General features: G+C 31.7%; 2 protein-coding genes across 4 annotated transcripts; both read right to left on the reverse strand.

Annotated features, from left to right (window-relative positions):
* Window positions 1-182: 182 nt before the first annotated feature.
* On the reverse strand, window positions 183-5,218 carry LOC118028752 (uncharacterized). Its single transcript, XM_073407945.1, has 7 exons — window positions 5,041-5,218; window positions 4,180-4,482; window positions 2,692-2,862; window positions 1,370-1,456; window positions 1,172-1,230; window positions 627-777; window positions 183-552 (listed from the first exon to the last, which is right to left on the reverse strand). Exons 2-7 carry the CDS (start codon window positions 4,468-4,470, stop codon window positions 487-489), a joined length of 825 nt encoding a protein of 274 aa, XP_073264046.1. The 5' UTR covers window positions 4,471-4,482; window positions 5,041-5,218; the 3' UTR covers window positions 183-486.
* Window positions 5,219-8,625: 3,407 nt separating this feature from the next.
* On the reverse strand, window positions 8,626-12,438 carry LOC118028750 (uncharacterized protein At4g26485). Of its 3 annotated transcripts, XM_035032462.2 has the most exons (4): window positions 12,026-12,438; window positions 10,563-10,761; window positions 9,541-10,075; window positions 8,626-9,353 (listed from the first exon to the last, which is right to left on the reverse strand). In XM_035032462.2, the coding sequence occupies exons 1-4, from the start codon at window positions 12,207-12,209 to the stop codon at window positions 9,294-9,296; spliced, it is 978 nt and encodes a 325-aa protein (XP_034888353.1). In that variant the 5' UTR covers window positions 12,210-12,438; the 3' UTR covers window positions 8,626-9,293. The 3 variants fall into 3 exon arrangements, with proteins under 3 accessions (XP_034888353.1, XP_034888351.1, XP_073264503.1); XM_035032460.2 differs by having other exon boundaries at window positions 8,626-10,075; window positions 12,026-12,434; XM_073408402.1 differs by having other exon boundaries at window positions 8,626-10,075; window positions 10,563-11,532; window positions 12,026-12,166.
* Window positions 12,439-20,910: the final 8,472 nt, after the last annotated feature.

The following is a 20,910-nucleotide window of genomic DNA, read 5'->3' on the forward strand; positions in this document are numbered from 1 at the left end:
TTCATGTACAATAAAAACACCACACCATTTAGCTTTATACTTATTAATATAATATAATTATACTAATAATGATATTACTCAAATAACACAATATTTCGAATGCGAAAGTGAGCAATGGAACCACGAAAATCAACAATTTGACCAGATGATTCAGGATTGCATTTGAATGTTCAGAAACAAAAAAAAAAAAGCAAGTTTCAGCCCCACTTAAAAAAAATGCTTTGGTTGATCCCAAGTTTCACATGCACTTCAAAAAGAATGATTTAATTGCCTGAATTCTCAATGATCTCCCCTTGCTAGCTACATAAATTCATGAGGTTGAATAGAGTGTTTAGACAAATGAGAAGAAACAAAATAGAAAGGAAAGTGTGTTTCTGAAAAATCAGCGACAGTTAATGCCAAGCCCTCGCAACTCAGGATCACAGCTCTGATTACACTAAATGCACCACCTCGTCACCTGTTTGCACGAGCAATAGGTGTTTGCTACTAGAGGAGTCTAGCCTTCTCCGCTGCTTCAGCATAGTAATACAATCTCCAAACTGTTGCGTTATCCTGCAACACATTGTTTTTGAAGGATTAGAATTCTGAATACATTTTCCAAAACATATGTTGCTGCAATTTACTACCTTTTCTTCTAAATTGACAAAAATTTCATCATGGTCTTGGCTTTCTATTGGCTTGCTACGTTGAACAATCTCAACTACCCGGTCAAGCTTCTTCGGTGGTAGCTTCTTAATTAGTTTTTGAAGTTGCTGCTTCTCAGTATGATTCATTGGCCTGCAAGTTGTAGTTGGCATTGTGAGGAAACGAAAAACAGTTTTAAAACTTAAAATACATTGCTTATACAGCACATATTTTTATCTCAGAAATCAGAATGAGAGCTACTGTAACATGGATTTTTATTTCACCAGTTTGGGATTAGGCACCTTGATTAATCAAACAATGTTTATCATTTTGCAGACAGACCACTGAATTGTGCATTATCCACTAAAATATTGGCCCATCATTTTTGTTTTTCAGCTTGATTCATGATTTCTAAAACCATCAGATTCATACCAACCAAACACAGTTTGAAAAGGATAATTATATTAGGTTTATAAAATCAAAAGCATATGAAGAAAACAGAAAGCTACCATACCAACTTTTTTTCTGTTCCATGAAATAATATTACCTGCAGTTAGATGCCACTGCATCAAGAAGTTCTTCAAGCTTTTGCTCCATGTGTTCCAACTAAAATGTGAAAAAATAACCTCAGTTCGGCTATTGATCACGTATAACAGCTTCTCAAAGCACACAGCAAACTCTTAATTCTGAGCAACATACGATATTGAAGAAATGGTACAGACAACATCGATTTTGAAAAGCTTACTGTTGAAAGTAGTTCATCAGAATATTTCTTCAGTGTCTTTGCAACATGGGAGCTGTTATTCTCTAGAAGGAACTTCATATCATCAGCCTAGATGACAGATACATTCATCCATGCATTAATACTTAATATATCAACATATAATTAACACATTTCATATAATATATGCTTTAGCACCTGGGAAGACAAATATCACGAAGGCACATGCAAACATATCCACAATCTCAATATTGCCGGTTCATGTTATTTGTTTTATTCTCTCATAATATATACACATTACCAGCAAAAAAGATACAACTAATTATTAATTCTTTATCAGTTTGCTTTTACTGCAAAAGGGTAAAAGGATAGTTTAAGAAAAGAACAGAAAACAGTAATTCTATTAAACCAGATCAAGCAATATTTAGTTCCAGTAAATCTCCAAGTCATAAAAAAAGTTCAAACAATACAAGCTTGCCAGTATCAAAGGAATATTAAGATGCATGTCTGTTTATATGTATTCATGAAGAGGAGATTGCTTGAAAATGAGTTTCTTCAAAAGAGAATATTAGTATGAGAATAAACAATTTCTTACAACATATGTTTTTCCAACAAGTTCAAAATGGTTGTCATTATCTTGAAAAAAATGATAATATAATTTTCACACTTTTAAACACAATATTTACTGGAATAGAATTCCTGTATATTTACATGAAGAAAGATTTGCATCAAATTGACTTGAGATAGCCATTTTATCCATTGTCATCCTGAAGATTTATCTTGTACAGATAGATCTATATCTTTATTTTGGGAATGGCATGGAGTTTGAATTTGAGTAATGCTAGGTTACTAAAACTTTTGAAAAAAAATGCATTACTTCATGATGTGGTGTTTTTTGATAGGGAAAGTTTTTTCAAATTATGAAATGTATGTCTTATCACATTCAATGACATAATCACAATTATAGGATGAAGTAATTAATAAAAGCCCAATCACAAGCTGTCATGTCATTTAGAAAAAAAAAAAATTAGTAAAAGTTTAAGCATCTCTAGCATTACTCTTGATTTTTGGAATGGGATGGAGTTCTCCAGTAAGGAGTTTCCATAAACCAAACTCCAACAGAAAATCAAACACCATGGCATTCACAAAATCAAACACACATTGGAGCAAATGCCTTGAAAGATGATATCTACAGTTTCCATATAACAAACCCACACTAAATAAACCAGGAAGTGAGACCGCATGATTATTATTCACAAGTATTTTAAACTGAATATAAATGGCATGTTAAGACATCAACAGATTAAAGGTAGATAAATGACAAAAGGAATTTAGGGATGTATAACCTCTGTAGAAGAGTTAGAAGGACTAGCAACCAAAGGAGTGTTGGTTGATGAGGAATATGAAGAAACCATAACTTTCTGGGAGGGAACTTGCTTTGCATCAGCTTTAGATAATGCAGGTCTTGCTGTGAGCTGTGATTGTAACCGGCACATGGATAAGACCGGATCAAGCATCTGTTTCAACCATATCAAAGAATTATTTCTAGCTAATAATACTGCCATTAAGCTAACTGAACAATGTGCGCATGCAGAAAGTGAGGAACAAATGAGATGAGGTGCCACATGATTGGACACATCAAACATGACAGGCGGTGAACATAAAGCTAAGCAATTTTCATTATGTTATGTGACAGACCAAACTTTTTGTGAGCTGCTATGATGTTAAATAAATTTTTTTTTTACTTCAACTGGCAACATTATTTATCTATCTCTCTCACTGCTTCAGTCTAGTTATACATCCTCATCATTGCATGTACAACCTTTGCTAGACATGGCCAAAGTTCAGAAAACCCTTCCTCAACTTACATTTAATAGAAGCCACTTCCACCAGACACATTACAACAGATGCAATCATTTCTGATTCAATCCTTTTTGGTGCTTCCATACATCATCTACCTTTAAACCTTTTCATTTCAGCTAATACTGCACTCTAAACACACATGTTCATACCAAACACTCTGCTTTCTTTCCAATATCTTCCCTGATGTTCCTTGTTTTGTATCTTAGGAACCAATAATGGTCATGATGAGGCACCCCTGCTTCATCTAAACAAAGAACAAGTCCTGTAGTCTTGGCTTTGCTAAGTTCAAAGTTTATATATTTTTTGTCAGGAAAAAAAAACTACTAATTCCAAGACAAATAGAATCTAAACCTCTCATAGTAGGAAATGTTAATAACACAGAATACGGACCCATGTGAAAACAGATCTCACTGAATATCCATTGAATTTTTTTCATCTCAGCTTCTTTGGTTAGATGAGGAAATGGATTACCAAAGCAAATTGCAAGGCACACCTCACAGAGATCTTTAAGATTTCCCAGTCAATTGTCATTAAAGAGCTTGCAAGAATAACTTCTCCTCCTTCCTTACTCTCATCATCCCTAACCACAATGTTGCAATCTACACCTAGGTACCCTTAACTTTTTTGTATCTCCAGAATTAAGAAAGTGTCTTCAATTCTGAAGAGAAGAATTTATGTATCCTTCAAAAAACTTTGATAATGTGTCCCACCTGTCTTCATTATGAATCATTGTCTTTTGCTGACTAAACTGACAACAAATAAATTAAATCGATAAAACCAAAGGAATATGGCCCATCTCACTATCTACCTCCAAGAGAATACATCATTTATTCCAAGAAAAAAATAATCATTTTTCCATAGAAGGAATATCACAAGTGAAACAACCACACATTTTGCATATATCAAATTACAAACTTTGTACAATGATTTATGAACTTTCCTTCATTCTACAGAAGAGAGAGGGAGTGTACCTCATTGACTTCTGATGTTAGAACCACCACAGATTGCTGAAGACGTAACTTCAACATTTCTCTTTGGAAATCCGAAAGCCGTGGTCCAACAGAATTACTAAAGGAAGAACCCAAATCGCAACTGGGTTGAAGCCTGTCCTCCCATTTGGCATGCTCATGTTTATTTCCAAGATTTTCAGCAGTTTGTGAAGTCAAAAAATGGTTATCCTCATCTTGCAACAATCGTTCTACTTCGCTTGCATAGTAACTGAAGTGATCTGGTCCAAGTTTACCCCTTAAATCTTCTGACATAACAAAGACCTGCTACAGCATATGATGATAATATTCAGTAAGAAGAAATTTCCAAATTGGATCAAAATATAGATGATCACTGATAAATAATCGAGTAAAGGGAAAAATGAAAACAAACCTTTCCTCAATATACATGCTCGACAGGATTATAACATGATATATGTGCTAGATAGGAATTCACTTAGAATAAAAGGAAAGAAATTTATTATTTTTGCTGTACACACATGAACCCAAAGCAAACTTCCCATAATTGATGGGCCCTTCAGGAGAGGCAGGGAATCATGCTCGAATCCTAGCCTTGAGAATACCAGAGGGCGAGCAAAGGGACCTTTGCATCATTTCAAATTGAAAGAAAGACAAAATCCCATGGCCTCAACCTGCTTTGTGTTGGTCATGGACTGAATATGGATTTCGCAAAAATTATTACGCTCGTTTCTCTCATATAAGAAAATAAAATATCATAGACATCGGAATGCACAAAAGAATAAGTGATCCTCCAGAATAGGAAAAAAATATATATTTAAAGAATTAACACTCAAATAACTGGAAAGGGGGGAATCTAGTTTCTACCGCAACAATTTTCCTTGGCAAGATGCGATAATTGAAGATTATGTAGATACACCAAATCACTAAAAGAATGATACAACCCCACGAAATCTTATAGCCCGTCCTTCTCCACAAACCCAAAGGAAAAAAATCAACGAAATCTGTCACTTTATTAAAAGACCAAACAGAGCAAAGAAATTGAGAGGCCTTCTATCCCAGGTAATGCGTAAAAGAAAAGGCGCAAACATTCAGAGGCAAAGCCCGGTGAAGTGTGACGTCTCCTAATCTTCCACAAAACGATCATTAGTATTAATTCTATAGAGCACCATTGCCCAAATGAAAGAAAGCATAGAATCATGCACGATAAAGAGAACTTGAAGGAAAGCTGCTTCTAGATGAAGAGTCAAGTTCAAGGAAAAAAAAAAAAGCACCATCAATAACCATGGAAATTGCTTAAAATCAAACACTGTTGTAGATGAAGAGATTCAGAGATTACCTAGCTTACTTCGCCTCCATCGGGTTTTTTTTTTTTTTTTTGACGTGGGCGTTGGTGTTGCAGTGAAGAGTTAAGTTGCTGGATGCAAAGGGCTTCTTCTTTTTAGTTTCAAAATTTATTTTTTTTCTTCAATCTTTTCGTAAAAGAATAAAATGATCTGTCGAGTTCTTTTCTCTTAAGACTGACACCATTTAATAATAATAATAATAATAATAATAATATTATTATTATTATTATTATAGGGTATGTACAGCATATGACTATACCGCAAGATTGATTTGTGTTTGTCACCTGGCATCGGCTATCAGACGTGGACGCGGTGCTTGCATTCCCCCCTGTAAAAACCATTGTCTAAGGTGACGTAAGCACAGTTTCCAATTTTAAAAAACCAGTAAAAATATGTTTAGCAAGGTAGCAGCAGTTGTTTTTTAAATAATTTTTCGTGTCAAAATAAAAATTAGTGATATTTTTTTATTTTAAATTTTTTTTAATATCAATACATCAAAACGATCCAAAACATACAAACCGTATTAAATTTACAAAAAAAAAATTATATTTTTTTAGAACGTCATTTCAACCGCGTTCCCAAACGGTTCCTAGCTTATGTTATACTTTTGATTGAGTTTAATAAGATAATTTTAATTGAATTAAATAATAATAAAAAATAGACAGTAAAAATAAATAGACAAATTTTTTAAAAGAGAATATCACAAAATGAACTCTTAGAAGTAACAAATTAAATAAAAATAACAAAAAATATAGAGTCAACTCGTGATAGCGTTATAAACATGTGGTCTGGATAATAAAAAGTGCGTTAACTCATATTAACCCACAAACATGGTCTAGATCATGAAATTAAGATAACCTAATAAAAAAAATATTGAAAAAAAAACCATAAAGCCAACTTAAAAAAAAAAAACTAATGTCGAATGAAATCAACAAAAAAAATAAATATCAACCCGTTTTAACTTTTCAAACCCGTTACCTGAGTTATTAGACTGAAAGCAATATTCATGTAAAAATTATGAAATTCAATCCCTAAAAAATCAAATGATGAAATCGAACAAAATTTAATTACACTAAAAAATCTAAAAAAAAAAGCAATTAAAAACATCAACATGAAAATCAAAATAACAAATAAATTGGAGTGCGAATGTAAATCTTTTACTTAAAGTTAAATTGAAAAGAAAAATAACTTTGAAAAATAATAAAAAAATAAAAATAATAAGGATAAAAAAAAAAAAGCAATGCACCATAAACTTGGATTAAATTATAAAATTGAAAGTCAATAAAATTTTTATAAAAAAAAATAGAAATCAAAAGAATAAGGTTAACAAATAAAAATAAAATACATAACAAATTGAAAATTAAAAGACTAAATTTAAAATAAATATAAATTTTACAAAAAAACTAACACAAAAAATCAAAAATCAAAAAAATAAAAACAAAAACTAAAATATCAACAATAAACCAACCTATAATTTGCAGGGGAATGAGAGAGAAAATAAGGGGGATGGTTGATTGTGACAAATCCCATGCCGACACATGTCATAGTAGAGATAAAAAACAAGATAACACTTTATGACCCAAAGAAAGAGTATTTTATGCCAGATGGCGCTTGCGCAAACAATCTTTTCAATTCATCCCTATTAAAAGATTAAAAAGGCACAAGTGTACCTAATAATCACAAAAAAAGCTGAAGTGAAAAGGTTAAAAAATCAATGTAGACATGGCTTTTCTTTTTTATTCCAATGGTAAGCCTGTTATATTTATTAGAGTTTTTATAAATTTTTATTTTAATTGCTATTAGTTTATATGCAATAAAGTAATATTTTGTTAATAAAAAAAAATTATAATAATAATTACTTTTTTCTACAAAACTTAAATTATTGCTTTTATGACGAAAATCTATGTTTGTTGCCATATATCCAATTGCTTCTGCACCAAACCAAGGCCACAACCATTGCCTATTCCCATACCCCAAAATGCTCCAGAAGCTGGATGCACTGCGTTCCGTCTTTCATGTCTCCTGCACAACCCTTTTTTTTTATTATTATTATTATTATTATTTTTACCTGGAAAAATGTTACGAGAGGAAGGTGGTAAGGAGGCTTGGAAATCAAGAAAGAAGAGATAAATAACAGTACGTGACAATTAAGAAGAAAATGTGCAGAACTAGCTAAAGATGCAGTGCTAGTTCAGTAACTGGCATAGCCGAGCATGTGATGAAAGCTAGCTAGTTAGAGGGTCAGTTGCGATGGCTAGGACTAGGAGGCTAGAGTTCATTGTATATAAATCATGGGATCAAGAACTTGTGGGAACGTTCAAGTAAGAAATGACAGATTGCAGAAGAAATGATTGTCGTTACCATAGACAGATACTGCTGCAGATTTATGCCCTCCTCTTCTCTTGATTCTGTGACTGCGAGCGAGAGTGTTGAGAATCAGAGATGCCGTGCATGGGTTTTTTAAAATCGATTGCTGTTGTTTCTGGGGCCAGCCATTTTTGTTACTTTCACTATATTTTCTTCAGTTCTGTTTCTCTTCTTCTTCTTCTTCTTCTTCTTCTTCTTCTTCTTCACAGATCCAACACAAATATTTTATAAAAAGAAGGAAAAATCCGAAATCTTGCTCCTTCCTCTCGGGTAGGAAGGTCAGAAATTAGCTACTATTTTGATCAAGTTCTGTTGATTATAGCAAGATCCTTTGATTGTTTGCGGGAAGTGATTAATTAATGAACTATAATCTCCTCTTAGGATGGTAATTTGCCCCCGCCTGGTCCTACCGGGCTGCCACTATCACTGTCAGGATATGATACAGAGCAAATGCTGCCATAAGAATGTTTCAGTTGCTTTAATAGCTGTATAAAACACTTCTCGGACATCTATCTTTACTGCGTATGTAAGCCTGCCAAATCTGCCTCCTTTAGACAACCCAAAACCTTTTTCATAGCTGGGTTTTTTTTTTTTTTTGTATACTTTTAGATATATTTTGAAACCCACACTTTATATTCATGAACACCACAACATAGAACATACGAAGGACCATTCGTTTTAGTTCACTAGAATAAACAAACGCTTATGCAATATTACATTTGATTGTGACTGTCAGTACTAGATCGAGCAAATAAAAAAGTATTAGCTGCCAAGTTGGTAACAGTATATACAGATAAAAAAAGGTCGAAATAAACAAACAACTCTAGCATCAAACAAATGCCAAATGCACCTCCAAAAAACAAAAACAAAAGGTGGTAGAGTTTCCATAAAAAGGGAGTACTTGTTTTTATGGCTGCTTATGTGTTCAAGCAAACCACGACAAATCATTTGGTTATGCAGGAAACACAATTTTATGCTTGTGGAACCCCTTGGTTAACAAAAAGCAACTTCAAGCTCTGTTGCAAACTGTGGACAGAGGCATGGTAAGAAAAAGAGAAGGAGAAGAGCAAAAACAAAGGAAATAGGAGCGACCAGTCTCTGCCGTTTCCACCATCCCTCAGTCTACAGCCGCTGCGCTGCTCTTTCTCTTCCCCTTTTTCTTTGTTTGGAGACACTGTCCACTGTTATGCAAAGTGAACAATGGAGAGTGTCTCCATTGCTCATGGCCGGACCCAGTCTAACCCAAACCTTAACGCATTGGACTGGTCCGACCCAGTAAAATAAAAAAATTTAAAAAAAATATCTAACACACATTATTCTAGTACTAGTTCTAGACAACTGTTGAAGCTTCCGGGTGCCGACCATGAGTCAAAACCAACCTTCGCCATAGGGTTGATCTCATGTTGCTTAAATGTTGAAGCTCACGCAACACATAGAGATCACCTTCCAAGGTTCTTCCTGGTGCTTCTGGCATGTAGATTTTACAGTCATTATAAGAGCAGTCCACATGATTGACAGTTCTACCATGTGGTTCCAAGGTATGATTGTGGTATCCATTAAAGAAGTCAGCCTTTTCCATGCTAATTGTAGAAGTTGATTGCAAATAGCCTGGAAAGGCATTCATATTTGTGGCGAGACTTGTCTGAGAATATACCTGATTGAACAAGGCTGGCTGAGGATGCATTCGATTGAATGAAGTTGGCTGAGGACATTTGTGCTCGAATAAAATTGGCTGAGGATGTGCGAGCTTGAATAAAGATGGCTGCCTATGCTTGTAGTTGAAAACAGTTGGCTGAGGATGCATGTGGTTGAATAAACTTAGCTGATGATACATCTTTATTGGATCGTCATGAAGTTGCTGACATCTTTTGCCGGAAAACCCCAAGTGACTAGTTGCTTTGGACATCTTAGCAGCATGAGAGAATCTAAACTTGAAGGTACTGCACTCTCCCAAAGGAAAGGGTTCGTCACATCTCTTGCTATCTCCTCTCTTATTGTTGTAACCTGGATAGTCTTCAATCTTAAATTCAACACGTTCAACTAATACTAAAGAGTTTCTCTGTGCAAGTTCCTCGATATTCCAATGGCAAAATGGAGTTGTTGTTTTGTGGTTTACATGAATTTCCCCATCTGCTCGTAGCATGCTGTTCGCATTCCTGAAGAAGCCCCGTACAAGTTTCCTATGCTTCCTATCATGCAATAGTTAAAAAGTAGTTAATGATTAGTGTTTGCAGTCCTATCTCTGAAAAAACCACACAGCTGCAAATGCATTGACATTTTCTCGCTGAGAATAATGGAAATCCCCATTTAAGCACCAAAATGGACTTCCATTTAAAAATTCCAGCAACTGATCCAGTCTATTCAAGTAAAAATTAGTGGAATTTCCATACTCCAATCTTCAACAATGCTCCAATAAAGCATTTCTATACACAGAATGAATTTGAGACACAGAAGGTAAAGCAGATTAGATGTTTACGTCCTTCTGTAGTTAATTCCTTGAAATCAAGTTTAAAAATGTGTTTGTTAGATGTGTCATGTTTGGAACTATTACTCATCCATGCTAAAACTAAATGTAATTTTCCAGTTAATGACTGGCAGTGTGGTGTTTGAGGAATAGAAAGCCTCAAGCAATTAAGAATGCTCCACCAAAAAGGTCAGTACAGTTAAACAGCTTACTCAATCAGTTTAATATTGTCTTCCTTTCCATGAAAACCTGCATGAGGAAAGTTGAAGATAATCCGATCAAACTTTCGCATCCTCAAATCCGGGTGAAGCTTCATTTTGGTTGCGTCCACTCCATGTAAGGTAGATGCTTTCAGCTTCGCTAGATTTTCCAGATTTGACTTTGCTTTCTTGTATTTCTTAATCAAGACATCTAATTGATCAACGATATAGATAATTTAAATAGAGAGGGAGTAAGAACAGAAAGACAGCAGTAACTACAGCAGTATCAACATGAAAAGTTAAATCAACTCACAACCGAGCCTTAGGAGCCCAACTGCAACTAAATAGTTGGAACACCAATCAAATTCATCAGTCGAAAGACCCTATATCTACTGATAGTTCAAACAAAAGATAAACAAGTACTGAAGTACATCTGCTCAGAATTCCCACAGGTTCTTGAGTTGCTTACAAGCAATATTGTACATAAGTTAACCTAATCAGATCACAATACTATATATTTTGAGTCAGATTCTGACGTTATGTGAATAAAAGAGAAAAATTGAAAAGGAAAAGAATCAAGCCTCTTGAAATCTCTAGAAAACAGAACAACATGTGATGTTTTCCTTTCCTGGGTTCTCTCAGCCATGGCCACTTAAGGATGAGTCAGCCACTCAGTTCAGTCCCTCAGCTACCAGCGAGGTAACTTATCCTTTTTCATGCACAAGATATTATTTCTTTAACGACGAAAATACTAGATTGCTGTTACAATCTGAATGAGACTCTGCTTAATTCATGAATCAGTACAATAATAAACCACAGTTTTGTGATTTATCAAAAAGCCTCTTGGACTACAAAATAGGGTAACTCTTCCCCTCTTGTAGAAGACTGGTATGGGCAGCGGTAGCGTGGCTGCCCTAGCAATAGCCTTTAATCTTTCTTGGGAGCCAAACAAAGGCAATCCCAAATCGATTAAGACAGCTTGCTAAAAAAAAACAGAGACTTTACATAAGACAATGTCAAAATGACTTCACCACCAAAGCTGGCCAACACTCAAGAAATGGCTTCAGACCATTTTCCATGCCAAAATAAATGCTACAGAATTCTCTGAAAACAAGTGCTAAATAATAAATGCAAGAAAATGCTTTGCTTTTGTACTCCATTATTTTTAAAAAAGGGAAATGTGATTAAGTTTCTTCATATATGTATGAAGAAAACGTGATTAGGATTGGCTTGGGTAGACGATTCACTAAACCCTAAAAAACCTGTTAGATCATTGCATTCTTGTATATAAAAAAAAAGTGCAAGAAATCAAAACAATAAAAGTAATCTGTCAATCCAAGATAGTGTGATACAGAGAGCCATTAAAAAGAAAAGGAAGAAAACACATACACATAAGCACGACCACAAACACGAATACATGCAAGCACATACATATATGCTTAAGCATGAGAACAGAAGGGTATACAGAACATTACCAGATGTGTCAAGAGAGGAAGCAACAATGTTAGAACCAGAGCCAAAAGAAAGAGCCAAGCTCAAAGAGAACGAGAAATCTCCATCACCAACCAGCAGTATTTGATGATTCGATGAGTAGTGCTTTAACCATTTCTCCTTTTCTTCTTCGATCATCACTTGTTTCTCTGCTTCTTTATCAGCCATTATTGGATTCTTTTCTTTTCTTGAGAAATCAGAGTTTTTTTCTCTCCTTTTTCCTTCTTTTTGTGTTGCTTTACAAGTTAACAGTAACTGGGCAGTGTGAGTGGCTGTCCTTTTCTTCTTTTTTTTAAGTTGCAGAAAAGGGAAGTCGTACAGTAATTGAATTTTGATGGTTTTACATGTTTGCGCACAGAGTGAACTTTATCTGGAGTCAGCTTGCTTGTGCGTACTAAACAAGTTTTGTGAAATAACTTGTATCTTGTGGTTTCTAGTTCAAGATCAGTGAACAGAGACAGTTAAGATCACATAGAAAAAATATCTTTCCGGTCCCATTTACCGCCCCAGCCATGTTCTCGTTGATTAGGAAACTTTTATTATTCGTTAGTATTCGTCTTTTGGTCGGCTGAAATGGTATTTTTAGGTTTCTGTATTGTGTTTTCACCACATAATTGCTATGATAATACGGAAACAATATTGATTTGAACTTAAATTTTTCGGAAACATCAAGGGTCATTGCTATGATAAATACGGAACTTAAATTTTTTAGGTTTCTGTATTACGTTTTCATCACGTATTTTATCCCTTTTATTTTTACATTTTAAAAGTGTTTTAAAAAAAAATTATTATTTTTATTAACTTCAAATTAATATGTTTTTAATGTTTTCAAATCATTTTGATGTGCTAATATCAAAAATAATTTTTTTAAAAATAAAAAAACATCATTGGTATCCATTTTGGCACGAAAAGTTATTTAAAAAGCAACAACAACCACACTGTCAAACAAGCTCTTAAAAAAAAAAAAAAATTGTCGATATTATTATCATTTTTTATGATTCAAGGATTACATTTTTTTTTTGGTCTATTTTTTTTAAAAAAATATAGATCCAAGAAGTAACTACTAATATATCACTAGTTATTTTCAGAGCATCATAAATTTTTTCTTCTTGAATCGTACACCTTTTTATTTTAAAAAAGTATACCTTCTCATATAACCTTAGTATTTGTGTCACTGACATTTTGAAAATATATTGTGCTTTTGCTTGGTGATCCTCACTTGAGATGTTATAAATTTTGATACGTAATTCTCCAAACTAAAAAATAAAAAAACAATGTTAAATAGTTGGATAAAGATATTATATGGAATACATTATTAATTTTGAATTTTAATCTTCGTACGAAATAATATGAACAAAAAATTTAAAAGATATTTTGCTTACAAAATATAACAAATCAGCTACTACATGTATTCACTAACTCAAAACGAGTAACCAAATCTTATATACCAGTTGTAAATACTCCAACCCAAATTGAAGTCCTAACAGGACAATCCACTAAAATTATAGCAAATAAAAACAAGGCATGCCATAAACATGATAAACCAATTAGTTCAAAAAAAAAAAGGAGCAAATAATCAAGTTAGCATTGTTAAGGAGCAAAACATTCATAAAAATATAGACATAATTAATTATAAAACCCCAGAAGAGATTAGGTACTTGAAAACTGTAAAAATAAAGAGATCTTCATAAGTTATGTCTCTACAAAAATAAAAGATGAAACCAAAATGAGATAGTTTTTTATAAAAAAAAATTCATATAATATATCGTTTGATATCATTAGTGAAAACAAGGATATTAAACCTAAATCTATCAAAGAATATCGATGTGAACAAAATGAAAACAAAGCAATCCAGACATAATTAAATTTACTTGCAAAACATGAAGTTTTTAGACATGTATCCAAGCTCCTCAAGGTGTAAAAATAGTTGGATACAAATGAGTATTTGCGTGGAAATAAAATAAAAAAAATAAAATCATAACAAATAAAGCACGATTAGTAGCATAAGAGTTTTTATGAAGACTTGACATTGATTACAATGAAACAAATTCTCCTATAGTACATGCAATTACATTTTGGTATCTCATTAGTCTGCCAACTCATGAAAGACTAAATATGTGTTTGATAAATGTAGTTACAACTTATTTATATGAGTAAATTAATAATGATGTTTATATAAAAATCCCTAAAAGACTTAAAATGCCTGATGCATATAATCTAAATCCTTTAGAAGTTTACTTAATTAAGTTGCAAATATACTTGTATGGATTAAAGCAGTCAGGACGTATATGGTATAATTATCTTAGTTAATATTTATTGAAAAAAAGGTATAACAATAATCCTATATGCCATGTGTTTTTGTAAACAAGTCCGAATCTGATTTTGCTATTATTATTGTGTATGTTGATGATTAAGTATAATTGGAACTCTTGGAGAGATACCGAAGATAGTTGATTATTTAAAGAAAGAGTTTTATATAAAAGATTTAAGAAAAACAAGATTTTATCTCGTCTTGTAGATCAAACATTTAGTAAATAAAATTTTCATTCATCGATCAAATTACACAAAGAAGGTCCTTAAAAGATTTTATATTGATAAATCACATCTATTAAGTACCCCAATGGTCGTTTAATCACTTAATGAGAAAAAAAAGCCATTTTAGACATCGAGAGGATATTGAATAATTACTTGGTCCTAAAGTACCATACTTCAGTGAAATTGGTGCGCTAATGCATACATTGCATGACCTAATATAACATTTTTTGTGAATTTTCTAGCAAGATATAGTTCTTCTCCTACTCGGAGATATTGGAATGGAGTTAAATATATTTTTCGTTACTTATGAGGAATTATGGATATGAGATCATTTTATTCAAATAATGTTAATCATAAATTAGTGAGGTATGTTAATGCATAATATTAACTGATCCACCTGCCATAAAGATATATGATTATCATGGAGATCTATAAAGCAAATACTAATAGTCACTCCATCTAATTATGTTGAAATACCTATCATCCATGAACTAAGTCTAGAATGTATATAGCTGAGATCAATGACTCAAGATATTAATAAAACATGTGGTTTATTATATAATAGAGAAACTTCAATCATACCGTATGAAGACAATGTTACATGTATAGCTCAATTAAGTAGAGGACATATCAAAAGAGATAGAACAAAATATTTCTCACCAAATTATTTTTCTTCACCCATGATCTTGATAAGTGTGGTGATATTGATGTCAATATATTCGCTCATAAGATAATCTAGCATGTTTGTTCACTAAAGCATTGTCAATTACAATGTTTGAAAGATTGCGACGTAATACTACAAAGTGACAACATTAAGATTTAAGGTGATACATTCACGGAGGGGTAACACATATTGTACTCTTTTTTTCTTAACCAACTTTTTTTCTCCCATTAGGTTTTCTCTTGGTAATGTTTTTAATGAGATAATTTTCAATGTGTAAGGCTATACAAAAGACATCTAAGAAAGAGTGTTGTGAAATCATGCATTGTATATGGATGTCTATTTTTCTTTTATCATCTCTTCATCTTCATGTTCATTCATCATCTCCAAGTTCACATTCTTTTATTGTGACTTTTGAGCTTACAAATATTAATATATATTAGACTATAAATAAAAAATTGTTGAGATGATGTTAGTGTATAATTACATTTATAAAATTATATGAAATAAGAATGCTCTCTCTTTCTCTTTGTTCCCCCAATCTCTATTATTTTTATTTATTCTATTTAGTATTTATTAAGTATATTATCTACTTCTAAATATATAGTTTTATAATACCCTGGAATATAGTAAATTGTGAACAAGTTGCGCATGAATATTTAATGAGAACTAAATAGTTTTTTTATTGTTATTTTTATATGGGTTTCATGAATTAATTATTCCTTTATTTTTTACATAACCACGTAAAAATTATAAAGGCATTATGTTTTTAAAATTTTCTTTTTAGATTATGATAATTTTGTATTTGAAAAATAAGTCATTGATAAAAAAATATAGGAGTTTTGCTTTCTGAAATAAAATTTTCACTCCTTGATTTAAATTATTAAGATTCTTGAGAATAATTATTTTAATTACCTTGGATTCTTATCAAAAAATGATGTTGATGATAAAAAAAAATAGTTTTCATCAAAACAAAAAAAAAGAGTATAAAGAATGAGAACTTCAATTTAAAAAATACATTTTATTTATTAAAAATCAAGTATTTCAAACTCTTGCAAATATCTATTTTAATTATCATATAATCAAATAAAAATTAACTTTGAAAATTTCCCATGACTAATTATCACGTAATTGTCCCATGTTTTTCTTCTTTATGATCACACTACTTGTAGTTTTATGTTGTCATTTGATATGTGTTCAATTTGAATTTTAAGTATCTGTTTGTGAAGTGCGGCATATTTTACTCCAATTATATATTTAAATGCATTTTGTTAACAAATACAAACTATAGTTTTGTATTGGACCTCCTAAAAAATATTTAAAGTTATAATTAAAAAATTATAAAAAATATAATTTTTTTAAATCTATTATTTTAAATAATAAACACAAAAAGTACTATAATACCAAAATTGTTCCACCTAATCCACGTTTTGCCCCAGCTAAATGCTTTCAGTGCTAGTATTTCTGGGTCCTTGGACCTCTGACTCACCGATCTGTGCTTTGAAGTCACGGGGACCTCTTTACATCCTAAATCCAATAGAAAATTGGGCCGGAATCTAGCCCATTTGGAGCAATTAATTGTATAGAAAAAGTTTTGGGAGGACTCTAGCGAAATGGGCCGGACTCTAGCCCATCCTAAATCCAATTACTGACTGTTCAAGATAAAGATTAGATTGTCCTTCATAATGCGAGGGCAAAATAATTTTTGGGAGATGATTCCATAATTCATGTATATTTAATGGCATATTGGTGGAATACCACTCTAACCTATTTTTTTAAAAAATATTTTTTATTTTCTTCTTTACTTTAAATATTTTTTTAATGTTTTCAAATCGTCTCGATATGCTAATATCAATAATAATTTTGTTAAAAAAATATTACTTTTATGTATTTTCAAGTAAAAGATATTTTAAAAAACAATTAATATCATACTCTCAAACACTGACTAAAAACAGTACTTTAAAGGCATTGATTTCAAAAAAAAATTTAATATTTTCATATCATCAATGTGAATTTCTGTTATTTTTATTGAAAACTATTAGATTTCTTAAGATCCTTTCCTTTGAATCATGTGAGGTTCACATATAGATCATATAATAGATGGAATTATGTGAGTTTGAAGTGATTGTTTACTTGTTATGTTAATTAGAGTTAATGGAACTGCTTGATTTAGAATCCATGGATATATTGAGGACCTAATCGAAACAAAAAAAAAGGTTAGGGAGTAAATAGAGATCGCCTTCATTTACCTCCCCAGTACTAACTTGTCCTTGCCAATGACTCAATATTATTTCTTTTATTCTCTAGTGCCGTTTTCATGTTTTTACATTTACATTCATACAGAGTATTTTGCACGAAGAGGTGTGTTTTTAATTCTTCCTTGAAATTAATTGAAAATAAATTAATAGAATTTTTTTTTCTAATATCCTCATTAAAAAAAATTAAAAAAATTAATTCTTAATTATCATAATATTAAAAAATAAAATTAAATAAATAACTTGAGTTAATCGAAGTTAAAAAAAAATTGCAAGGGTATTTCTTGAACAGCGTCGTACCAAAAATAAATTTAATATATGTTACAAAAGGAGAATAGCGTCGTACCAAAAATAAAAAAAGAAACATTGAAACAAAAAACAATTTTCTCCCTGAATTTTTATTTAAATTAGTACAGTAAATTAAAAATTTTAGTAAAATAATATTATTTTAAAAAATTTAATAAAATATTATATTCATATCTTATCGATCTTTTAAAACATAATATTTACTAAATATTATTATTTTAAAATACAATAAAATAATTATCGTACTTTAAAATAGTAATATTTAAAAATATTATATTTTTAAAGCATCACAATTGCTATCCGGTCAGATACAATTATATAACCTATTAATCGTTTCACATGAAAAATATATTTTATAGGTAAAAATATATATCTTTCTTCAATTTATAAACTAAAAAATAAACTTCAATAAAAATCTTAAAAAAGATTTTATGTGTACTTTCAAATATGAAACCCTACTCTGACAATCAAACAACATTCCCTATTTATTTTTTACATTTTAAAAATGTTTTTGAAAAAAAATGAAATTTTTTTAGTTTTTTTTTTATTTTAAATTAATATATATTTTAATATTTTTAGATTATTATGATATATTATTGTTAAAAATAATTTTTAAAAAATAAAAAAATATATATTATTTTAATATATTTTTAAATAAAACATATTTTAAAATTCAATACAACCAAAATTCGAAACACAATAATAATTTTTCATAAGGAAATATGCTATTCCACCGCAAATTCTTGTTTACGTATCCTTTCACTATTTATTACATGCTAATTGCCCAGTTTATACTTTCTACCCTTCTAAACTCCGCACTCTTTGCTGTCATAACCTCCAGATGCAAGGAGGCCATCCCAAAAAGGAAAAATAACAACAAACCCAACAATTCCTCTCTTATTAGTGAGAGATGTCACCGCCCAAAAACAATTTAAGAGCTATCTAGGGTTTGCAGAGGAGAGACTTACTAATTTATTATTTTCTGACTCTCTCTTGTGGTCTGCAAACCCATTTGGTAGCCCTGATCAAATGTCCTCTCAGGCCCCAGATGTTTCCCCTTCTTCGTATGGTAATAACGATGAGATCCATGACCTCGCCTTTGCCAAAAGAGGGTGCTGTTGGATACCATTCTTAACCACAGATCAACCGTCATATTCCAGTTGTATGATTGGATCAGACTTTTGGCAAAGAATCAAGCCTGCAGACTGCACAGCGAACCGAGAATCATGGTGGTTTCAGGGATGGATGAAAATCCGGGATTGGTCAGAACTAGTTGCAGGCCCTAAATGGAAAACATTCCTGCGGAGGTTCAATAAGAAGCCAGGCGGTGGCAATCCTCAACATGGAAAATTCCAATATGATCCTTCGAGCTATGCCCTTAACTTCGACGAGGGTGCAAAACTTTATGAAGATGATGATCTTTTGGGAAGGGGTTTCTCATCCAGGTATGCCCTCCTGCCTTCTTGTAAGTCATCTATGGATTTCGACAAGGAGGGGCTGTTGTGAGATACGCTGGTCACCTTCTATCGTCGATCGATGTCTCATATTCAAATCTTGAAAAAGGCAGGTAGGTGAAGATTTAAAAGGAAGGGAAGGCGTTACTGTGCATCATTACATTCATGCATGATGTAATGGGCCTCTCCCTCGAAAAAGAAAGAAACCGCCGGGAGCATGGAGAGGGCAAATGACTGGTTTTGCTTATTTTGTTTGATGAACTGTTTTGTAGTAATCTTTTTATATATTTTATATGTTTCTTTTTCAAGCATTTTTTTTTATGTATTTGTCAGTCTGGGATTAAGCTTAATTTCTTGCAATGAAGTTGCATGCCTTTCAAATATACTTCTTCGATTTCCACATAACCATTAGATATTAGTTAGATACTAATCTAAGTTGGAATTAATCCTTGTTAGAAAAGATTTGTGTTTAGAATCCTCGTTAAACTAGTAATTTAGAGCTCATGTTAATAAGTTGATTAGGAGAGAATAATGCAACATTCACTCTCGATCCCTTTAACAGTAGCAAACACAGCAGTGTTTTCAACAACATCCAAACACAACGACAACCTCTCGTAGCAGCAAAAAAACAGTCTCAACAGCAGCAATAGTAGAAAAAGAGCCTTCCTTTCGCTCAAACAACAACAACAAGCAGCTTCTCAGCCTCCTGCAACACAACAATAGTCCAGCAGACCTCCGGCAGTAGCTCGGAATAGAAATCAAACGCAGCAGCCTGGATGCAGTAGCGACAACAACTCAACACATTTTCAGCAACAACAGCTCAACAATAGCAAACAAGGTTATTATGGTGTTTTTAGATGTTTTGAGTAGAAAAAAAAAGGTTAAAAATAAGTTTTTAGATGAAAAAAACCTTGTTTTACTTGTCATCACAGCAAATGAAATCTACTGAGATGGATGATATGCCATCTATTTTTTTTCAAAAAAAATTGCTAAGGATAAATAAAAAATTAAAAGTCTGTACATGTGGGCTTGAATTTGCAGGCTAATATACATGCCTTTTCTTGATGGGCCAGAAGCTTTTTTTTTCTTTTCATATTTCTTGATTTACATTTTAAAATTATTTTTGATGTAAAAAAACATGTTGAAAAACTCAACATGTTCATATTTCTTTTTATCATGTATTAATGCTTTTAATTTTATCTTTATTCTTTTAATTTTTTATTTTGTTTCTTGACTCTTTTATAAAAGTTTTATTATTTTTTATTTTCATCATTCAATCCAAGTTTATAAAGAAATTTTTTTTATTCTCATTCTTTTGATTTTTTCCTTTTTGTTTCCCATTAATTTATTTTTTTAATTTCAATTTTAACCCTCATTCTTTTAAATATTATTTTTTATTTTGGATTTTTTATGTAATTTATTTTTTCAATTTCATCCTTCAACATTTCATTTTCTTAGAATTGAGCTTTATGATTTTTTATGGCTTCTGGAATAATGACTTGAATTACGAGTTTGAAAAGTTAATAGGTGTTAACAATTTTTTTTGTCTTATTTTCTTTTCTGATATTGTCATTCGACACTTTTTTTAAACAAAATGGTTTTGTGGTTTTTTTTTTAAAAAAAAATTCTATCAAATTATTCTAACTTTATGACCTAAT

Source organism: Populus alba, chromosome 3, assembly GCF_005239225.2.
Source record: "Populus alba chromosome 3, ASM523922v2, whole genome shotgun sequence".
Taxonomy (NCBI): domain Eukaryota; kingdom Viridiplantae; phylum Streptophyta; class Magnoliopsida; order Malpighiales; family Salicaceae; genus Populus; species Populus alba.

Excerpts from the sequence above, each read along its gene's own strand:
- LOC118028750 (XM_035032460.2), bottom strand. The coding sequence starts at position 12,209 with ATGGCTGATAAAGAAGCAGAGAAACAAGTGATGATCGAAGAAGAAAAG. Across the intron at positions 10,762-12,025 it reads TTCCTCTCTTGACACATCTG|ATGTCTTGATTAAGAAATAC; the intron begins GTAATGTTCTGT and ends TTGATCAATTAG. Across the intron at positions 10,076-10,562 it reads GACAATATTAAACTGATTGA|GAAGCATAGGAAACTTGTAC; the intron begins GTAAGCTGTTTA and ends ATTGCATGATAG.
- LOC118028752 (XM_073407945.1), bottom strand. The coding sequence starts at position 4,470 with ATGTCAGAAGATTTAAGGGGTAAACTTGGACCAGATCACTTCAGTTAC. Across the intron at positions 1,231-1,369 it reads CTGATGAACTACTTTCAACA|TTGGAACACATGGAGCAAAA; the intron begins GTAAGCTTTTCA and ends TTCACATTTTAG. Across the intron at positions 778-1,171 it reads GCAGTGGCATCTAACTGCAG|GCCAATGAATCATACTGAGA; the intron begins GTAATATTATTT and ends TACAACTTGCAG.